This window comes from Cynocephalus volans, chromosome 11 (genome assembly GCF_027409185.1).
Source record: "Cynocephalus volans isolate mCynVol1 chromosome 11, mCynVol1.pri, whole genome shotgun sequence".
NCBI lineage: Eukaryota > Metazoa > Chordata > Mammalia > Dermoptera > Cynocephalidae > Cynocephalus > Cynocephalus volans.
The window spans coordinates 52976486-52999671 of NC_084470.1; the positions used below are offsets into that span (position 1 = coordinate 52976486).

General features: G+C 37.7%; 1 protein-coding gene across 1 annotated transcript in view; it reads right to left on the bottom strand.

Moving 5' to 3' along the window:
- Positions 1 to 23186, bottom strand: part of ULK4 (unc-51 like kinase 4) — a 574722-nt gene that overhangs the window by 544045 nt on the left and 7491 nt on the right. The window contains exons 2-6 of the mRNA XM_063114672.1: positions 18603 to 18785; positions 8843 to 8942; positions 6951 to 7090; positions 4184 to 4343; positions 500 to 601 (exon numbers count right to left, since the gene is read on the bottom strand). Coding sequence (XP_062970742.1) covers positions 500 to 601; positions 4184 to 4343; positions 6951 to 7090; positions 8843 to 8942; positions 18603 to 18740 — 640 coding nt within the window. The 5' untranslated portion in view covers positions 18741 to 18785. The remainder of the gene's footprint in view (positions 1 to 499; positions 602 to 4183; positions 4344 to 6950; positions 7091 to 8842; positions 8943 to 18602; positions 18786 to 23186) is intronic.

Sequence of the window (23186 nt, forward strand, 5' to 3'; positions counted from 1 at the left end):
CGGGATTACATAATTTATAGAAAAAGCATATAACAATAACTAATTATTGAATGCCTAGTATGTACCAGGCACTATCTATTTTTATATTTCTCTAATTCAAAATGTATCATCTTAAATACACAAATTCACACATGGATGGACCACTAGTATGAGCCAAGGGCCACATGGGCCACTCAACACATCTGAATAATTTCAGGCCCCTTGACAAATATTTCTACTAATAATCACTGTTTTTAAAAGTTAGGCACATTTCAACATTCCAGATGACTATCATGAAAAATTACCTATATGTCAGAAAGTACCTAGGAACCTGCATATGCCTAGATACCAAGCAATTTAGCCAAAATCAATATACAGAAAAATTTAACAAAACCAGCTTTTTGACATCTTATAGACAAAATATTTGCAAACTACAGACTTACTGGGTTTTTCTGGTGTTTCTGTTTGTTGGTTTGTTTTAGTCTAGCTCTGATTTTATACTGAACCAGAAAATAATCACCTGAAAACATTTCATAAAGCAGACAGCCCAAAGACCAGAGGTCACTGGTGATGGAGAAGTCAGTACCCTTCACAATTTCTGGTGCTGTATAAATAGGAGATCCTAAAAACAAAGTACAAAGAACAACTCTGTGAGACATTTGTATTGTTCCCAACACAAACCTACCTGAGAGAAACCTGGTGAGATGAAAAAAGACAGGAGGAAAACATACACATGAATAAAACTTCATGTGCATTTCACATTTTAAAATGTTTTCTAATTTTAAGGTCACATTTTACGAAGGACTGTATGAATATAAACATTTTGAAAATCCACCTGAATGAGAGGTGCGGCAAATTCAGGTAATACTTTTTTTTAATTAACAATTTAAATAGTCAAAAGAAAAGAAACTTCCATTATGCTATTTCAATTAGAATAGGTTAAGCAGCAGTAATAACCCCCAAATTCCACTGGATTAACAACAAAAGTTTATTTATTACTCACTTGTTCAAAAAACATTATAGAGGGCCTATCTGTCTGCACTAGATGCTGAGAAAATAAAGATAAATAAGACCCATGGGATGCCCAAGCATCCTGCCCAAGACTTAATAGATGTTTCAACAGTATTTGTTGAATATGAATGTCTAACTCCACTGGAAATGTAAGTTCACTTAGGGCAGGGATTTTTGCCTTTGTTCACATCCATATTCCCAGTACCTAGAACATGCCTAAATTTTTCTCAAATTAACAAATGTGGAATTAACAAAAAAAAAATATGCTAACAAAGAAATTTTAAAAAATACAAAGAATATATAAAATAGAAAGAATATAAAGCCCTACATTCACAAACAAATGGGAAAGACCAACACAAAAAATTTATTATAGCGTAGGTTCAATGACTGATTTATGCACAGAATATCATGAAAGTAATAGAAACAAAGAACCAACACCTAAGTATTCAGTCCAATAAAATTCTGCCAACCAGAGGGCAAAGAAGTAAAGAAGTCTCCCTCAAAAAAGCTGACACCAGGAAAGAAAAGCAGGAGAACCAAAAGAGTCAGGGCACAGGAGTAAGGGCACATGTGCAAGAAACTAAACACAGAATGCTGCTGGGACATAAAGCTAAAGCAGAGAGTGGTGGGGGATGATGAATTAGTCCCTTTCTGTTGCTCATAAAAGAATACCTGAAACTGGGTAGTTTATAAAGAAATAAAATGTATTTCCTATAGTTTCGGAGGCTGGGAAATCCAAAATCTAGGGAATACACCTAGTAAGGGCCTTATTCTTGGTGTGACTCTCCACAGCAATTCAGGGTATCACATGGTGAATGGCTGAGAGAGAACTAACCTCCTCACTTGCTCTCCTTTTAAAGCCATCAGAACCATGCCCATTACCACTCATTAAACCAATTTATTACTCCATGAATGGATCAATCCATTCACAAGGGTACTGTCCTCATAATCTAATCACCTCTTTAAGGCCCCACCTTTCAATTACCATAATAGGATTTCCCACCCTCAACACTGTTATAGTGAGGATTAAATTCCAATACATAACCTTTGGAGCACACATTCAACCAAAGCAGAGAACTGTTAGTTTGGCTCCTCCAAGAAGCAGACATCAAGATAGGATAACCATGCAAGGGTTTTATTACAGGAAATGCCTGTGAGAAATGCCTGTGAGAGCTGGTCAGACCACAATCCATGCTAGACCCACGTGACGAGAGAGGAAAGAAAGGTTAAATGAAGTATCTGTAGATAGATGCCATGCAGTCTAAGAAAGGTTGATCAAGGTCACTGAGAACCTTTGAACCGTCAGCCCAGGAATAGGGCTGCCTTTGTATCCCCACCATGCTCAGTCACTAGCTGGACACAGCTCATGAGAAGTGTGGCTTCACAGCAAACACAGTAATGGATTTCCTCCTCAAGTAGCTAGAGGCCTTGGTCAATTATGTTCCCCGTAGTTGAAGGACAGCAAGGCACATTCTCATGGTCATAAGAATAGAGAAGAAATCAGAGACCAGATCAAGAAATTGAATTCTAGTCTGCAGGTAGAGGATTCTAAACTTGAAACTCATTTCATAAATCAGCCCAGATTTCCAGTTTCTGAACCAATCAATAACACTGGGCCAGAACTGAGCCCAGTTTGACATGACCTACATCACTCCCTTTTAAACTGGGCCACTTCATTCATTTATATAACTTTCCTGGCCCTGGAGTTTGGGACCCAGGATCCACTACAACTCTCTAACTTTACACAGGAAGTTAAGACTCCTTGAAGCTACATGACATTGCTCTTAAGGTTACACAGTTGGAAACAAAAACAGAACTAGCATCCAGATGTCCTTATTAGAATCTCTTTGCAATATCACCTTTACGCAGCCCAACCAAAACTTTTTTCTCTTTCATGCATCAGTATCTAACATCAGAATCATTGTTAATAAGTTTTTTATGGCTCCCCTACAACACACAGCCACTCATATATGTTTATTTCCTGTGCCTTGTTCATCACCACACTTCAGCTGTAAATTCTCAAAGGCTCCAGAGAAAAATAAAAGGGGCTTTACCTTTTACTTTCCTCTTTATACCACAGGGATGTGACAGTGAGTTGCATATGATGTGGATGATCCCCAAAGGTCAGGACTGATTCTGCCCTGTTGGTTACAAGGGCATCCTCCACCCTTGGCCAAAGAGGTTAACTTGCCCCAGCATGGAGACTATTCTTAAATTAAGCTCAGAAGTAACTGAGCATCACTTCTGACCTATTTCTCTACAACACACCCCTCTTCCCTTATTAAATATGTATTGCTGAAATATACCACCTTCCTTGTTTTCTAATAAAATGACCAATAATAATTCAGAACTTAATATTCCACTAACATAGTCCACAATAGTCATTTTCATAGAATGCTGGTCATTCTATGGAATGTTATTTGGAGACCCTAAAACCCTTCTTCTTGGGCACAAAATCTTACTGTATATAAGACCTGCCCTGAATGATACATCTTCTTTGGTCATATTTATAGAGCCTACAATTAACTGGCTGCTCCCTATCCTTTTCCCTCATCTTTCTCATCCCTGGGCCACATGAATACCAAGCCCACGGATGCCACCCTCTCTCCTTCATCTGTCACCCAACTTAACTGACAATCATGGTGTTACAGAGCTTTAGTGACCCAAAGTCTCAAGTACCTGTTCATGGAACTTGAGAAGGAAAGATCTTTACCCAAAAGATAGAAGAAATATCACTTCAGACTCTCCTTTCAATACAGCAGTTTTAACATCCCTGCCCCATCTCACTGTCAAAAACATCTGCCAAGAAGGCACCCTTAGAAAGATGCCTTAATTGCAGAATATCATCCACTCATCAATGTTGAGCAAATATCTATCAAGCCATTATTGTTTGCCAGGCAGTGTACTAAGTGCTGAACCCCCCCTCCACTTTATGTTCTAATGAGTAGTCAGAAACATATAAACTAAGGACAAGACACAGGCTTTGTTAAAGGTTCCCATGCCCGACACAGTATTTGATCCACATGGAAAACTTTAGGCCATGTACAAAACCATTCCTACTAGACCTCTCCTGGCCACTATTTAAATACAATACTGGACTGGCAAAATAACAGATTGACATTATCTCCTAAACACGGGACTTGGGCGGCCCATAACTAGAGTTATGATATTTAAGCTCTCCAGGTCCACATACCTTTGACTCTACTTTTCATGCTTGTCTTCAGTACATTTTCCCCACTATCACTTCCTTCTTCTGCTGCCACCAGAGCAAAGAACTCTTCCAGATTTTCACCTTCCACTTTTGCCAGGCAAAAATTACTGAACTTCAATGTGCCAGGCCCTTCCAAGAGTATCTATGAAGATTAAAAAACTGTTCTCAAAAACAAATTCAATTTGTACATCCAACAGTACCTCTCATAATTACACTAAAGAACTTTTGAGCATCAGCTTTCTTGTTTCATCACAACTCAGAAAAATAAATGCTTACAACTTTTTCAAAAAGAAGCTAAATAAATCCAACATTTTAATAATAATTGTCCATTCTCAGATGTATATAATAAACACATCACATAACCAAAGAGGGAAACCTTAAGATTTTGGGAAAGATAAAGAACATTGTATACTTACCAACCCTCAGTGATAGATAAAAGAGGATTTGAAAACCCACCTGCCTAAAGTATTGTTTATTCAAGAGAGGAGGTAAAATGTAGAGTTAAAACTAAGGTTTTAAAGTTAAAGATCTGGATTTGAGCCCCCAATCCACCACTTACGTGCTGTCTGACCCTGAAGAACTTATTTAACCTTTTTAATCCTCAGTCTCTTCATCTATAAAATGGAAAAAATAATACCTAACTCTTCAGACTATTGTAAGGGTTCATTGAAATTATATATTCAAAGGGCTTAACAATCACTGCATGAGATAAGCACTCAAGTCTGCTAACATAATTTGATTATGAAGATTAAAAGTTATCTGTTGAGGGGCTGGCCAGTTAGCTCACTCGGTCCATACCAGACAGCCATCAAAAAAAATAAAAATAAAAAAAGAAGTTATCTGTTGATTATCGAAGCCATGCTAGGAACCAGTGTTCTATGACTTTTATCGTTTCCTCTAGAGTCTTTAAAAATATTTCTGGATAGTTGTAATGGATCAGGTGTTTTTTTGGTTTTTAAAAGCAATTTGAAGTTAATCTTTAATTTCTAGTCACAAATACTTACTAAGAATGTCTGTTAGTATCAACAGCGGCTTTTATACTTCTTTGATCATCAGAATCCCTTGGAGGACTTGTTAAAGCATAGACGACTAGTCACTACCTGACCAGTTTCTGATTCAACAGGTCTGGGCGGGGATGGGAGCCAAGAGCCTGCATTTCTAACAAGTCCCAAGTCATACTGACATTGCTGATTCAAGGAACAAACTTTGAGAACCATTGGCAGGGGTCTGTAAACTTTTTTTCCCTTTTTTTTTTTCTTTTTGCATCTGGCCAGTAGGGGGATCTGAACAATTGATCTTGGTGTTATACACCGCACTCTAACCAACTGAAAACCAGCTAGCCCCATAAACTTGGTTTTTAAAAAAAAGCCAGCCAAATAAATATCTTAGACTTTGCAAGCCATACAGTCTTGACTATCAGTTCTACTCTTGTTGTACAACAGTAGCCACTGACAATAAATAAATGGAAGGGTGTGGCTGCACTGCAATAAAACTTAATGCACAGAAACGAGAATCCTGCCCAACCTCTGCCTACCCTGTTCTAGACTACAGGTTACTGTACAAATCAAACTGAATGTCTTAGATCATAACTGCTGATAATAGACCTCATTAAATAATTCCTACATGTACATGAGCAAATACAGCCTCTGGGTCAAATCCTAGCCACTGCCTGTGTTTGTACAGCTGTGAGCTAAAAATGGTTTTTATATTTTTAAATGGTTGAAAAAATCAAAAGAATATTTCTTGACATGTGAATATTATATAAAATTTAAATTTCATTGTCCATAAATAAAGTTATTAAAACATTGCCATACCCATGCATTTACATATTGTCTATAGCAGCTTTCAGAGTACAATGACAGTTGTGTGGCTGAAGACTTGAGGTAAGTATATGTACATCTCCAACAAGAACTGTTATTCATTATAATTATACAGGGTTTTTTAATTTTTATTTTTCTCTTTATATACAGGGTTTTTTTGAAGTTTTTGGGGGGGCTTAATATCTTCTCATGTAGATGGCCTACAAAAATAAATTAAAAAGTGAAATATTCAACTTTTCATTTCACTGGCATATATTAAAGGAAAAGAAGTTAAAACTCAGACCAGTAATATGTACAATTCCTAAGAGTATATACTTATAAAGACAGTAATAGATATCACTGCTTGCAAGCACACTACCTACCAGAAAGTGCCTAGAAGCTTAATCTAAATATAATATGTAATCCTCACAAACCACCCCAAAAATATCTCCATATCACAGACAAGGAAACTAAGGCACAGACAGGCAGGGTAAATTATCCAGGATCACATGGCTCCTAAGTGTCACTGTTGAACGCAACTTGGAAACTAAGCTGGTTTCATAACTCTACTGCACTGACTCAGATTTTGTTATGGATAATTAATTTTAACAAAAAAAGAAAATATTTGATCAATAACATCAGGAATCATACATGTATAGCCAAGAATGCCATTATCAAGCTAAAACAATGGTTCATACATGCGTACTATGATTTAAGAGCTAAGAGAGTATTTTCTTATAGGCTCATCATTCACAATATACTTTAGCAGCAGTAATAATTACTCATAGCTCTGAAAGGAGGAGAGATTTTACATTCTAAAAGCTACTTAAATAGGTAGCTAAAATTTCAACGTTCTATACCAAATTTTTATCTAAAAATAAAAACACCTGTGAAAAAGCACTCTAAATTGAGACACAATCAGTTAGGAAATCAAAACTTTCATTAATTACCTTCCCAGGAGAAATGTCACAAAAGAGAATGCCAAGTTTATGAAGGTGATGTAATCCAGTAATCAGGTCAATCCCAAATTCTCTCACAACATCTTCTGGGAGGTTTTCATCTTGAGCAATAACCATTTCCAAGGAACCACCTGCAAGAAGTTGGTTGAAATCACCCATTTCAACACACTAACATCACAGAATATCTCTGAGAGGTTCTATACTGCCAGATACTGAACATTAAAAAATGATCAAGACAGCAAACCCTTACAGTCTGGCAGGGTAAACACACATGTGAGTGAACACAGTCGTCCAAGCACTGTAAAAGAAATCTGTGCCCACACTCCTGAGCAGCTCGAGGAGAATGCCCACTTCATCTGGAAGAATGGTAGGAAGTAAGCAGCTGGGATGAAAGAATAATCACCCCAGGTCCCCCAGGAAATGAACAGCAACAAAAATCAGTGTTAAATACTCTCAAAACTGTGCACTTAAGTCACATTATGCAATTTATAGTCTCATTTACTCATGTGTAAAGTCAGATCACATTCTGCAAAGTATTGCATGGAAAAAAGACATTGCCTTTCCTTAACAATCACCATCCTTAGAGTACACTACTGATAACATAAAAGGCCAAAGGCAAGTACATTGTAAATTCCATTGCTATATTCTTCCCAGGTCCCAGTTACAGTTCTGCCATCTAAGTGCCAGAAACAAACTTTTTTTTTTTTTTTTTTTTTGGCTGGCTGGTACAGGGAACGAATCCCAGACATTGGTGTTATCAACACCACACTCTAACCAGCTGAGCTAACTGGCCAGCTCTGAAACGAACTTTTTTCTAAAGGGTCAAGATTACAACAGCCAAGCTCAGAAAAAGTGAAGTCTCTGTTGGCATCTGAAAGTTCAATTAGAATTACTATGATGGAGGTAAGAGGTGACTTTGGGGGGATGGTTGTTTATTTTGTTTTGGTGGATAAGGAACCATTCCAAACAGGAATACTTTAGAGTTAAGATATTACGCCTGGTTAGGGGTCAGGAATAAAGAGTAATCTAGGGATGTCCCCTGACAACCTGTGAGTACACACATTTAAAGAAATAATCCAACCATAATCCCTTCCTATTAATTCAGAAAATTAAAATGCAAATAAGTTATTAACCCAAAATTACATCTTTTATGATTAAATTTTATAAATTCTAAGTGTCAAAATAATCATTTAGATTCATAAAGCTAGTAATAATTATGATGTCTTAATATTTAATGATTCTTTGTCATTACTTAATGTATAAATACAAGTACACTAACAGTAGTATTTATCACATTTTTTCCCTATTAAACTCTTAAAATTTTGAAACTAAAAGCCCAGATAATATCTATTTACTCAGTCACCTTTCTCCCTGAATATACTCCCAGAAAGTTGTATGAAGCAATAGCTATAATATTTTACCTTTAATTATTGCTCGGTATTTGTTGGTTCATCTTTGCATTTTTCCACATTGCATAAGTTTTTACTGCAAATATCCTTTTCAAAAAAAAAAATCACTTTATAAATTTATTAGCTACTTAATAGCTAATTAACCTAAAGTGTTTGTTTTCATTTATTGGAAAAACTTGTTTGATAAATTAATCACTTTAAAATATTTCTAAGTTTTTATGTAAGTGACTTATTAATATATCAAAGTCAACCCCAAATTGAATTTTACGTAATTCTTCCTTTCACCAATCATTTTTGCTCTTTACCGTTCCCTAATATCCATCAAGCAATACATTTTCAAGTTAATAGTAAATAATATCGACACTACTTATATGTGCAATAGAAGACAAAAGTAAAGTAACAAAACTCACACCATATGTTTTTTCAGTACTACGTAAGTTGGTTACATTCACGGCACTTCTTACACCCTCTCACCTGTGCAAAGCTCCACTACGAGCCAGAGATGATTGCTGGTTTCATACCATTCGTGAAAAGTTACAATATTCTTGTGTTTAATTTCATGGGTGAGACGGACCTATAAAAACACACAGCATTCATTCTAACAATAAAAAGTTCTTAAAACCCTTATATCTACTGAGAAACACCTAAATAAATCATTGGTAAATGGATTTTAGAAAGGAGGAATTTATTTGGTGGAATTCTCTACAGACATTAGAAATTATGGTAACATGGAAAAATGCTAATTTAATGTACAATCTTAAAAATAACTTTTAGAAATGTACATAATACTGTTTTGTGTATTTGTGTAAATACAAATTGCAAAAGAATTACTTATAGGAAAATGACCAGAAGGTATCCTCCAAAATAGCTGCTGTTATTGGTGGAACTACACACATTACTTTTAAAACACAGACAAAATAAGTAGTAACTTAAAAGAAAAAAAAACACTTCATAAGTAAAAATAACCTAAATGCTCAATAACACAGTAAGAGTTAAGGAAGTTTCTGTATTATAAACTGACAAAATATTAAGCCAATATTAGACAGCCTATTTAATTTTACAACATGGAAAAATGATGATGTTATAATGTTAAGTGAAAAAGGTAAGAAACAAAATTATATAATGCCGTGATTAAAGCATTTTTAAAACTCATAGAAAAAAAAAGACCAGAAGGAAAGAAATCAACACATGAGCAGTGATTGCCTTCAGGTGACAGAACAATCGTGCTTTTTTTCTTCTATCCATTTTTCTGTAATGTCCAAGTTTCTATAATGAATATGTATTACTTTTATAATATTTAAAAGAATTCAATTGCTGGTGAGGATGTAGGGAGAGGGGAACTCTTCTACACTATTGGTGGGACTGTAAATAAGTACAGCCATTATGGAAAACAGTATGGAGGTTTCTCAAACAACTACAGATACAGCTACGATATGATCCAGCAATCCCACTACTGGGTATATATCCAAAGGAATGGAACTCATCATGTCAAAGGACACCTGCACTCCCATGTTCATCACAGCTCTATTTACAACAGCCCAACTATGGAACCAACCTAAATGTCTATCGACGGATGACTGCATAAGGAAAATGTGGTATATATACACAGTGGAATACTACTCAGCCATTTAAAAAAAAAAAAAAAAAAAAAAGGAAATTCTGTCATTAATAGCAACATGGATGAGCCTGAAGAAAATTATGTTAAGTGAAATAAGCCAGACACAGAAAGAAAAATACCACATGCTCTCACTCATAAGTGGAAGGAAAGGAGGAAGGGAGGAAACAAAAGACCACAATAATATATTAAACTTTCAAAAGAAGAGAGCAAAAGCAAGGATACTAGAGATGGGGGGGAGGGAGAGAGGGGAGTTTGGGGAGTGATTGGTCAGGTAAGGGGCATAACAAATAATTACGATTTGTAATAATAAATATGCTAATAAAAAATAAATTTAAAAAAGGAAAAAAATAAAAGAACTCTCAGGATTCTATAATCTTTTTAAAAATATTTTTAATGATTCTTAATGTCAACAATTCACCCAGATTATTAAAAGAGGAATCATTACAATAAACACATTAACATTAAAATGTATATTTCCATTAGGTCATAAGAATACTTGTACATCAGAAACAAAAAATAAAAATGCAAAATTCCCTGTCATTTAAAACTACGAATTGTTTTTTGGTGGGGGCTAATTCCATTAAAGAGCTAGCCAGTTAGTTCAGTTGGTTACAGCACAACTTTGTAACACCAATGTCAAGAGTTTAGTTCCCCATACCAGCCAGCCAGCCATCAAAAATATAAAAAAATAAGGGCCGGCCCATGGCTCACTTGGGAGAGCGTGGTGCTGACAACACCAAGTCAAGGGTTAAGATCCCCTTACCAGTCATCTTTTAAAAAATAAATAAATAAATTATATTTATATATATATATATAAAATAAAATTCCATTAAATACAAAAATGTGTGCATTAGAAGCAAACCTTCAAGACCCAGAATTGTGGACAACTACTAAAGTGCTTCAGATTCTATTATTTGAAAAAAAAATTTTTTTAATAGCATCAAATTCTACTGTCACTTAACACAAGCTAAAGGGCCCATAACTTCTAGAAATATGGAGTTCCCTATTTTAAAAGTGAAACACTCTGGGAACAACTAGATGGGTTCATACTATAACACAATTAGAGGAAAATGGGGTCACATAACTTAGAAGATAGATGAGGAGAAAACCAATAATCAGAGTGACCAAGAGAGAATTTGAGGAGCACCTTGTCAAAAACCACAAAACTAGTAAGGCCACCAGACAATGAAGAGGACCACTTGCTGCACATGTTTAAGGACACCCACTGATTCAGGCATGGAGAGGGGGAGGGCCTGATGAAAAATAAAGGAGGTGTTGCAATTCCAACAGAATTCAGGCCCCAGTACATCCCGCCAGCACCCTCCATCACTCAACATACGCCCAATGCCTACTCTCCCAGATGCTGGGCCACATCGCCTCTCACAATCTTGCCTCTTCCCTCTACTCATCTACCCATCCATGGTTACTCCATACACCTGCACTGTTCAATGTAGGAGCCACATGCCACACAGGGCTACTGAGCACATGAAAAGCAGCTTGTCTGAACAGAGATGTGCTACAAGTATGAAATACACATCAGATTCTGAAGACTTAATACTAAAAAGGATGAAAAATATCTCATTAATAGTTTTTATACTGATTATATGTTGAAATGATAATACATTGTATACACTGGGTTAAAAAATATATTCTTAAAACCCCTTACTGGCCAGCCACACCCCACCCCCCCAAAAATTGCTTACGTTAATTTCACCCATTTCTTTTTCCATTTTCAATGTGGCTACTAGGAAATTTAAAATTAGATTTGTAGCCCCCATTATACTTCTATTGAATGCCATTGCTAGACTTTTACTAAAAACTGCATTACCTCCAAAATCTCTTTCACACATCCTAGCCTGTGATACACTCACTTTCTAGGCTCACTCATGCTAGCATTCCAATTCTGGTAAATTCAACCCTCCACACACTCTGCATATACCCCAGCAGCTGAGGCAGACACAAACCATGCTGACTGATCTACTTTAAATTTATGATCACAAATCTCAAATGGCCCCAGACAATCTGCCCTTTAAGTGACATTCACGCCTCCTCTTTCCTCTGACCTCTAACACTGTCTTCCTCTCCTCCCACCACCTACCTGATGACATTGCTTATTTCAGAGAAATCAGAAGGGAATGTAATCTATCAACAAACTTGCATGTTGTCCCAAATACCTGCCTTCCTTCAACTTTCCATGTTCCTTTCAAAAGCCAACGCCTCCTTTTGTATACAAGATCCCATCCTCCCTCAAACTTCACTTCTACAACCGTCTCCTCTTCACCCTATGCTGTCTATTTCTCCCTTGCTACTGGATCATTTTCATCAACATACAAACACACTGCAGTTATTATCTCTCACAAGAGGTTGCTAATTGCTTACCTAATATCCACCTTGCCTATGTCCTTAATAACAGATTCCCTATACCATTGGAAACAGCTTTGTGTCTGGCCAGAAAACATTTCCTCACCTCCTGCAGAGATGGACGGAGTACAAACAAGATGTTAACAGGGTCATTGGCTGAGGTTTCCTGGAAAACTTTTAAAGGGGGTTTATTTAAGACACCAGGTAACTCCTTGGCACCCCCTTTCCTCCTCTTCCTCCCTGGAAAACTAAAGCTGCAGTGGCCATCCAGCAACTGTGAACTGGCTTTGAGCACATAAGCCAAGCAACGAAGAGAGGAACTACAGGGAACTGATGACATGGTGGAACCAGCTTACAAGTGCTAGAATTCTTTACATGAGAGAAAATGAACCACCTGCTTTAATTTCAGGTCTCTTATCACAAATTCTGTCTATCAGTTACTCCTGATCATTCTTTCCATCTTAACCTCATATCCCCATCCAGCTATCACCCTATTTCTCACCTCCTTGATACAGCAAACTCCTTAAGAATGACCTCCACCTTCTCTTCCCACTTCTCCTTAAATCCATTCCAATTCCGGCTTTCATCCTCACCACTTCACCAAAGCCACTCTCTTCAAGGTCATCAGTGGCCTCTCCATTGCCAAATCCTTAATCCTCACCTCATCAGCTGCAATTCATACAACTGATTTCTCTCTTCTCCCTGCATCACTTTCTTTACTTGACCACCACACCACATGATTTGGCCAATACTTTTTGTTGCAGAAAAAAAGAATCCACTCTGGTTACAAAAGGAATTTTAACGGGCACAGATAATTCACAGAACTGATGGTAAGGGTCATGAAAAAGAATCTAAGCTGACTTTCTAGAAAAGACTCCCAAAATCACACCATAAATTGAGCCACCAAGAGAGCACCTGCCCCTGCCACCAACAGGACATGGAGGAATGAGGACCCTGCCATCACAGTTGTAACAGTTGTCATCTCTAGAACACTGCCTCCGCCACCACTAGGAAGCTGCCATGTTCAGACCACACTGCCCACATTTCTCCTCAAAGAGAACCTTCTGAGCATTTTAACTATACAGCAGCCATCATCAGTCTCTTTTCTATCTCCTGCTTTGTTTTTCTTCCAGCAATTAACACTAATAATCCATATGTTTATTATATATAGTTCTCTCCCAGTTAAAACAGAAGCTTCCTCCAGCCTGACACCCAGGGGGGTTCTGGGAGACTGGGGCTGTGGGCCCTAGCCTTGTCCCCACCGCCACCACTGTACATCCAGGCCAGCAACGGAAGCCAGCCCAACACCTGGGGGGTCCTGGGAGATGGGGGCCTTGGGCCCTACCTCCACCCCTGCTACCACCACCTCCACAGCACATCCAGGCCAGCAACGGAGCCAGCCCAACACCTGGGGGGTCCTGGGAGATGGGGGCCTTGGGCCCTACCTCTTCCCCTGCTACCACCACCTCGCAGCACATCCAGGCTAGCAATGGAGCCAGCCCAACACCTGGGGTGTCCTGGGAGATGGGGGCCTTGGGCTCTAGCCCCACCCCTGCTACCACTGCTGCTGCAGCACATCCAGGCCAGCAATGGAGCCAACCCGATATTTGGGATCCTCAGAGACGGGGGCCAGGACAGCCCTACCCCCAACCAGATCCTAGAAGATAGTTATTAACCACATGTATTTCTTTGGACATGTGACTTATCTGCTCATGTGCGTCACCAAATTTCAGCTTAGATTTTTCTAATTCATTTTTAAGAGTTCTTTTTGCAATAAGGATATTAATCTTTGTGTGTTAAACAAAAAAAAAGTAGAGAATAGAATAATGGTTACCAGAGGCTGGGAGGGGGTGGGGGTGGAAGATAAGGAGTGAACTAATACAGACAAAACTATGCTATCTACCCTAAGTGAATCATTGTGCAAGACATGCATGTATTGAAGCACACTGTACCCCACAAAAATAAATATAAATAAAATTTAATTTAAAAAAATAAAATAAAAATATAAAACAGAAGCTTTCTGAGAACAGAGATTTTGTCTTCTTCACTTCTGAAAAAGACAGTGTAATAATGCTCCTGCTTTATTCCTGATTTTAGCAATTTTGGTCTTCCCTCTTTTTTTCTTGGTCAGTCTAGATAATGATTTGCAAATTTTGATGTGTTTAAAGAATCAGCTTTTGGTTTTGTTGATTTTTTCTACTGTTTTTTAATTCCCTATTTCACATATTTCTGCTGTAGTATTTGTTATTTCTTACTTATATTTGCTTTTGGTTTAGTTTGCTCTTTTCTGAAGGTAGAAATTTACATTACCGATTTGAGATTTTTCTTATTTTTAATATAGGTGTTTACAAGAATAAATTTTCCTCTAAGCACCACATGAGCCTTGCATCTATAGATTTTAATATATTGTGCTTTGATTTTTATCTCAAAGTACTTTCTAATTTCCCTGTGATTTTTCTTTGTGCCCATTGTTTATTTAGGAGAGTGCTGTTTAATTTCACACACATAAGTGAGTTTTCTAAATTTCCTTCTGTTAATGTGGTCAGAGAACATATATTATATGACCTTAGTCTTTCTAAATGTATTAAGACTTATTCTATGGCCAAAAAAACTGAACATGAACATTTAAAAACTTCTGAAATTACTCTAAAGAACCCTGCTGAGAGTTGTATTATTAATTTCTACTTACATGAACAGTACAGTGATTTGATATACACTACCCAAACAGGCTATCATTGTTAATACTGATATTTCCTAATAATAATAATAATAATAGTTGAAAAAATATAACACTTCTTCAATTGCTAGTGAGACTGAGAACATTTAAAATGTTTATTGTCATTGATATGTTATTATTTTGTAAATGTCTCAATGTGCCTTGCTTATTTTTCTATTAGAATGTTTGGCTTCTTCTTCTTATTATTTTTTTTTTTTTTTCTTAAAAGACGACCGGTAAGGGGATCTTAACCCGACTTGGTGTTACCAGCACCACACTCTCCCGAGTGAGCCACGGCCGGCCCCCTGCCTTCTTATTATTGAATTTTAATGTATTTACTTTTAATGAAAATTACTCATGCACATAGTTTAAGGAGTCACTAGCTGTATAGTTTGTTAAAGAAGACAGTAGTGCCCATTCATCATGACCTCTATTTCCTCTTTCCAAGAGGCAACCATTTTCACACTTTGAGTTAATCTGCTATTTATTTCTACATCTCCAAAACACATTAGTCAATTGATTTTCCACTATGGAATATAAAGATTCAGATTTTTTCCCCCATTATCCTCTAGCATGTGCATTCTTATCTCTCCATTCTTGTATTATATTTACATCATAAATCAATATTTATTGTTCTCATTATTATGAATATGCATGCTTAGAGAAAAGCCATATTAAACTATGATTCCTTTCTTGCACAACTTATTTATTTCTTATGGATTAAATAAACGTCTTCTAAAAAAAATTTTTTTTAAAACATAAATAAATGGAAAAATATATCCCATGTTCACAGATTGAAAGATGTCAGTACAACCCAAAGCAATGTACACATTCAATGCAATCCCTATCAAAATCCCAATAACTAATGTTTTGCAGAAATAGAAAAATCTACCCAAAAATTCACATGAAATCTCAAGGGGCACCAAATTGCCAAAACAATCTTAAAAAAGAAGAACAAAGTTGGAGGACTTAAATTTCCTGATTTTGAAACTTACTACAAAACTACAGTAATATAAAAAGTGTAGTACTGGCATAAAGACAGACATATAGACCAATGGAATAGAGGGCCCAAAAATAAACCCTTACACATATAGTCAAATGATTTTCAACAAGGGAGCCAAATTATTCAATGGGTAAAAGACAGTCTTTTCAACAAATGGTGCTGGGAAAATTGGATGTTCACATGCAAAAAACAGAAACTGGACCATTACTGTTATGGTCTAAATGTTTGTGTCCCTCTAAAATTCACATTGAAAAATAATCCACACTACGGTTCTATAAAGAGGTCGGGCCTTTAGGAGGTGATTAGGTCATAGGATTACTGTCCTTATATGAGACTTAAGAAAGCCTGCTGTCCCCTTATGCCACATGAGGACACATACCAGGCACCATCTTTGAAGCAGAGAACAAGTCCTCACTAGACACTAAAACTGCTGGCACCTTGATCTTGGACTTCCCAGACCCTAGAACTGTAAGCAATAGATTTCTGTTGTTTATAAATTACACAGTCCAAGGTATTTTTGTATAATAGCCTGTATTAGTCCATTTTGTGTGCTATGACAGAGTACCTGAGATGGGGTAATTTATAAAGAAGTTTATTTGGCTCACAATTCCATAGGCTTGAAAGTCCACCATTGAGCAACTGCATCTAGTGAGGGCCTCAGACTACTTCCACCCATGACAGAAAGCAGAAGGAAGCTGAAGTATGTGCACAGATATCACGTGGAGAGAGAGAAAGCAAGAGAGAGGGAGGGGACGTGCCAGGTTCTTTTTAACAACCCACTCTCAGAGGAACATTCCAGCTAGAGCAGGGAGGGCATTAATCGATTCATGAGGTACTCACCCCCATGACCCAAACACCTCCCACTAGGCCCCACCTCCCAACACAGCCACTTTGGGGATCAAATTTCAGTATGAGTTTTGGTAGGGGAAAATCATATCCAAACTATAGCACAGCCCACAAGGACTGAAACACTTTACCTAACACCATATACAAAAATTAACTCAAAAAGAATCAAATACCTAAACATAAGATCTAAAACTATATAACTCTTAGAAGAAAACACATGACAAAAGCTGCACAACATTGGATATTGTGATTTTTGAATATGACACCAAAGGCACAGACAACAAAAGAAAAAATAGGCAAATTGGGCTTCATAAAAATTTTAAATTTCTGTGCAAAGGACCCTATCAAAGTGAAAATGCAACTTATGAAATGGCAAAATATATTTGCAAATCATATACCTGATAAGCGAATCCAGAATATATAGAGAACTCATAAAACTCAATAAGAAAACAACCAACCAGATTAGAAAATGGGCAAAGCACTGAAGGAAATGGGCAAACAAATAGACATTCCTCCAAAGAAGACATACAAATTGTCAATAAGCACATGAAAAGATGCCCAACATCACTAGTCATTAGGAAAATTAAAATCAAAACAAGATATCACCTCATATTCATTCGGATGGCTACTATCAAAAGAAACAAAACAAGTGTTGGTGAAAATGTGGAGAAATTGGAATCCTTGTACACCATTGGTTGGAATGTGAAATGGTATAGCTCCTGTTGAAAACAGTATAGTGATTTCTCAAGAAATTAAAAATAGAATTACCAAAGGATCCAGCAATTCCATTTCCAGGTGTATACCCAAAAGAAGTGAAAGCGGGATCTGAAAGAGACATTTGTATCCGCATATTTGTAGCAGCATTATTCACAATAGTCAAAACATGGAAGCAACTTAAGTGTCCGCCAAATGGATAAGCAAAATGTGGTACTATATATGTGTATGATGGAATATGATTCAGCCTCAAAAAGGAGGAAATTCTGATATATGCCAAAACATGGATGAACCTTGAGGACATTATATTAAGTGAAATAAGCCAGTCACAAAAAAAAAAAAAAAAAAAAATACTGTATGATATCACTGTCATAACCCACCTAGCATTAGTCAAAATCATAGAAAGTAGCATGATAGTTGCCAAAAGCTGGGAAGAAGAGAAATGAAGAGTTAAGAGCTTAATGGGTATAGAGTTTCAGTTTTGCAAGATGAAGAGTTTTGGAGATAGATGGTGGTGATGGGTGCACAGCAATATGAATATACTTATCGCTGAATTGTACAATTCAAAATCATTAAGGCAATAAATTTTATGTGTATTTTACCACAATTAAAAAAAAAAGAAAGCTAGGTATGGTCCAAAAGCCTAGGCTATAAAGTGACACAGCTACCTCAAACCTAAGTGCTCACTCAGTGTCCTTCCTTAGGAAAGCCTCATATTCATACACTAAATTTTAAAAGTAAATGATCTAATATAGACCATAGTTTCCCTGACCTGTACCAAAAAAAAATTACTTGGATATGTTTATTAGTAATTATTCAAGATTGCTGGCACTGAAACAGATAGAAAGTTATCCATTCCAGGCTGAAAATGTGGTACTTCATAGAGTGAGTTCAATGGCTTCTGTTTACATGTTACCTTTTCTATCTAATCACAGCTCTGTCTTTCCCCAGATGGATGGAAACACACTTGACTTACCCAGTTGGTTATCTCAGGCCTTTTGCACTTATCAGTACAAAGAACAGCTACAAAATTGATTGTTCCTTTCCGTCGACCTTTATAAACAACAGTCTTGCTTCCTCTGCCAATCTCTTCATACAGAATAAAGTTTTCCATCTCTGGGCTGACTTCTCACATAGGATAAAATAGCACCTCCAGCTCCTAAAAGTAAATAAAAATGACACTTACAAATGCATGCTAGTTGCATGATTATTTAGTGTAGGATAACTAGCCTAGGATATTTAATAAGTAACTAAACCTAATAATTCTATAAGTTCAGAAAATTCACCTACAAGTATTGGATACTAGTGTGGTTCTTTCTGTAAGATGAACAAAATTAAGGGAAAAAAATAAATAAAACAGTTCACAAATCAGCATTTAACTCCCTCTCAACATCTTTTTTTTTATTCTAGCTTCACTTACAGTACTATTGAGGTAACTCAAAGGTATGTCAGGTATTGCAAACAGTGATGACAAGCACTTGTTTTTCTAACACACATATTCACACATAAGAGCATTGAATGTCTTTCCATCTTTTTGTGTTCTCTTTCATTTCTTTCAGCACTGATTTGCAGTTTTAATTGTAGAGATCTTTTACCTCCTTTGCTAAATTAATTCTCAGGGGTTTTTTGATTGTTTCTTTGTTTGGTGACTATTATCGTAAATGGGCTTGCTTTCTTGATTTCTTTTTCTGCTAGCACATTATTGCAGTATAAAAAAGCCACTGATTTTTGTGTGTTGATTTTGTATCCTGCAACTTTACTAAAATTGTTTATCAGCTCTAAGAGTCTTCTGGTAGAGTCTTTAGGTTTTTCTATATATAGGCTCATGTCATCTGCAAGCAGGGACAGTTTTTCATCTTTTCCAATCTGAATGCCCTTTATTTCTTTTTCTTGCCTGACTCTTCTGGCTAGTACTGCCAATACTATGTTAAATAGGAGTTGTAAGAGTAGGTATCCTTGTCTTGTTCCCATTTTTAAGGAAAAAACTTTGATCTTTTCCCCATTCAGAAAGATATTGGCATGGGGTTTGCCAAATATGGCTATTACTGTGCTGAGACATCTTCCTTCCATACCTAATTTGCTGAGACTCTTTATCATGAAGGGATGTTGAATTTTGTCAAAAGCTTTTTCTGCATCTATTGAGATAACCAATTGGTTTTTGTACTTTTGTTGATGTGGTGTACCACATTTGACTTGAATATGTTGAACAATCCTTGTCTTCCTGGGATGAATCCCACTTAATCATGGTGTATAATTTTTTGATGTGTGGCTGTATTCTGATTGCTAATATTTTGTTGAGGATTTTGGTGTCTATGTTCATCAGACATGTTGGTCTACAGTTTTCTTTTTTTGTTGTATCTGTCTGGTTTTGGTATGAGGGTGATGCAGGCCTCATAGAATGAGTTTGGGAGAATGGCCTGTGTTTCAATTTTTTTTTTAAGAGTAGGTTGAAGAAAACTGTCATTAATTCCTCTTTAAAGGTCTGATAGAATTCAGCAGAAAAGCCTCTGTTCCTGGGCTTTTTCTGTTTGGAAACTGCTTGGTACTGCCTCGATCTTATTGCTTGTTATTGGGCTGTTCAGGTTTTCTACATCTTGTTGGTACAGAGTTGGTAGTTTGTATGTTTCCAGAAATTTATCCATTTCCTCCAGATTTTCAAATTTCTGGGCATATAGTTGTTTAAAATAGCTTCTGATGATTCTTTGCATTTCTATGGTATGGTTGTAATGTCTCCTTTTTCATTTCTAATTTTTGTTATTAGGATCTTCTCTCTTCTTTTTTTTAGTTGGCCTTGCTAATAGCTTGTCTACTTTGTTTATCTTCTCAAAAACAACTTTGTTTCCTTGATCTTTTGTAGTGTTCTTTGGGTTTCTATTTCATTTAGTTGTGCTCTGATCTTAATAATTACTTTCCGTCTACTAATTTTGGATTGGATTGCTGTTTTTCTAGTTCGAGGTGTAGCATTAGGTTGTTTATTTGAAACCTAACCTTACATCTTTTGATGTAAGCATCTATTGCAATAAACTTCCCTCTCAGTACTGCTTTTGCAGTATCCCACAGGTTTTGGTATTATGTGTCTTTGTTTTCGTTAATTTCAAGAATTTTTTTTGATTTCCTGTTTAATTTCTTCTTGGACCCTATATTAGTCCATTTTGTGTTGCTCTAACAGAAATATCTGAGACTGGATAATTTATAAACAGGTTTATTTGGCTTACAATTCTGGGACAGCTGCATCTGGCACAGGCCTCAGGCTGCTTCTGCTCATGGTGGAAAGCAGCAGACAGCCAGAGGGTACAAGCAGATCACATGGTGAGAGGAAGCAAGAGAGAGAAAGAGGGGAGGTGCCAGGGTCTTTTAAACAACCAGCTCTCACAGGAACTCACAGAGCAAGATCTCACTCATTAATCCCCCCACCTAGGGAGAGCATTAATCCATTCATGAGGGAGCCACACCTATGACTCAAAGAGCTTCCAACACCATCACATTGGGGATCAGATTTCCACATGAGTTTTGTCAGGGACAACACATCCAAACTCTATCATTCCACGCCTGGCCCCCCAAAACTCATTTCACTCTCACATACAAAATACAATCATTCCATCCCAATAGTCCCAAAAGTCTTTTAAAAGTCCAAAGTTTCATCTGAGACCAAAAGCAAAAGCTTCTAGATGTGAACCTGTAAAAACAAAACCAAATTTACCTACTTCCAAGATACAATGGTGGAACAGACATTGGGTATACATTCCCATTCCAAAAGGGAGGAATAGGCCAGAAGAAAGGAGAAACAGGCCACAAACAAGTTCTGAAACCCAGCAGGGCGGACATTATGTCTTAAAGCTCCAAAATAATCTTTGATTCCAAGTCCTGCATCCTGGGAACAATTGGGCATCTGCGCCCCCAAAGCCTCAGGCAGCTTCACTCCAACAGCTCTCCCAGGTGCTGCCCAGTGGGCTGCGCTGGTGCTTGCAGCTTTTCCAGGCATGTGCTGCAGGTTACCACTGGCCCTGTAGTTCTGGTGTCCTGGCAGCAACTCCGCTGCGATGACTCTATTAGACGTTTCCCTGGTAGAGGCCCTCTGTGGGGACTCAGACCCCATATTCCTGCTCAGCATTGCTCTAGTAGATGGTCTCTGCAGCAGCTCCACCCCTGCAGCAGATCTATGCCTGGGCCCCCAGGCTTTTCCATACATCCTCTGAAATCAGGGTGGAGGCTGCCACGCCTCCACTGCTCTCAGGTCCTGCCAGCCTGCAGACTTAACACATTGTGGATGTAGCTGAGGTTTCAGGCTTCTACTCTCCAGAGCTGCTGCACAAACCACACTTGGGGCTGCCTGAGACAGGGCTGTTCCTACCAGAGCCGTTGGGATGCAGAGAGCAAGTTCCTGAGGGCAGCTGCACCCCAGGTCTGCCCTCCAGGACAACTCAGTCCTTCTAGGCCTCAAGGCCTGTGATGGGTGGGGCACCCTTCCAGACTTCTCAAATGCCTTTAGGGCTTTTTCCCCATTGTCTTGGTTATTAGCATCTGGCTGCCTCATCACCAGACTAATGCCTTTAGCAAACAGTTTATCCACTTCACCCTTGCGTTTTTCTCCGGCTCTCTGCTTCTCCACTGCACAGCCAGACGGCAAATTTTCCAAATCTTTACACTCTGCTTCCCTTTTAAATTCTGGCTTTACATCATGCCTTTGCCACCATAACTCAAAGTAGGCTGTTAAAAGTAACCATGCAGCTTTCTTAATGCTTTGCTGCTTGGAAATTTCTTCTGCCAAGCATTCTGGTTCACAAATCATAAGTCCCACCTTCCACGAGGTCCAAGGGCATCAACACAATGCAGCCAAGTTCCTTGCTATGGTGTAGCAAGGGTTATCGTTTGTCCAATTCCCGATAAGTTCTTCATTTCTATCTGAGACCTCATCATCCACATGGCCTTTACTGTCCACATTTCTATAAGCATTCTAGTAACAACCATTTAACCCATCTCTAAAATGTTCCAAAGTTTCCTTCATTTTTTTGTCTTCTTCTAAGTCCTCCAAACTCCTTCAACTTGTGCCTAACACCCAGTTCCAAAGCTGCACCCATATTTCCAGGTATCTGTATAGCAACACCCTATTCTGCGGTACCAATCTTCTGTATTAATCTGTTTATATTGCTTATAACAAAATACCTGCAACTGGGTGACTTATATAGAAAACAAATTTATTGCTTATAGTTTCTGAGGCTGGGGAGTCCAAAGTCCATCCGGTGGTGCAACAGTGACCCAGGTCTCAGATCGCAAGATGGTGGAAACAGAGAGCAGAGAGAGAAAGACAGACTTTCCTCTTCTTTTAAAGCCCTCAGGGGCCGAGCCCGTGGCGCACTTGGTAGAGTGCTGCGCTGGCAGCGCGGCAACGCTCCCGCCGCGGGTTCGGATCCTATATAGGACTGACCGGTGCACTCACTGGCTGAGTGCCGGTCACGAAAAAACGACAAAAAAAATAAATAAATAAAAAAATAAAGCCCTCAGAACCATGCCCTGACCACTATTTTTAATCCATTCACTACTGCACAGTCCTACAATCCAA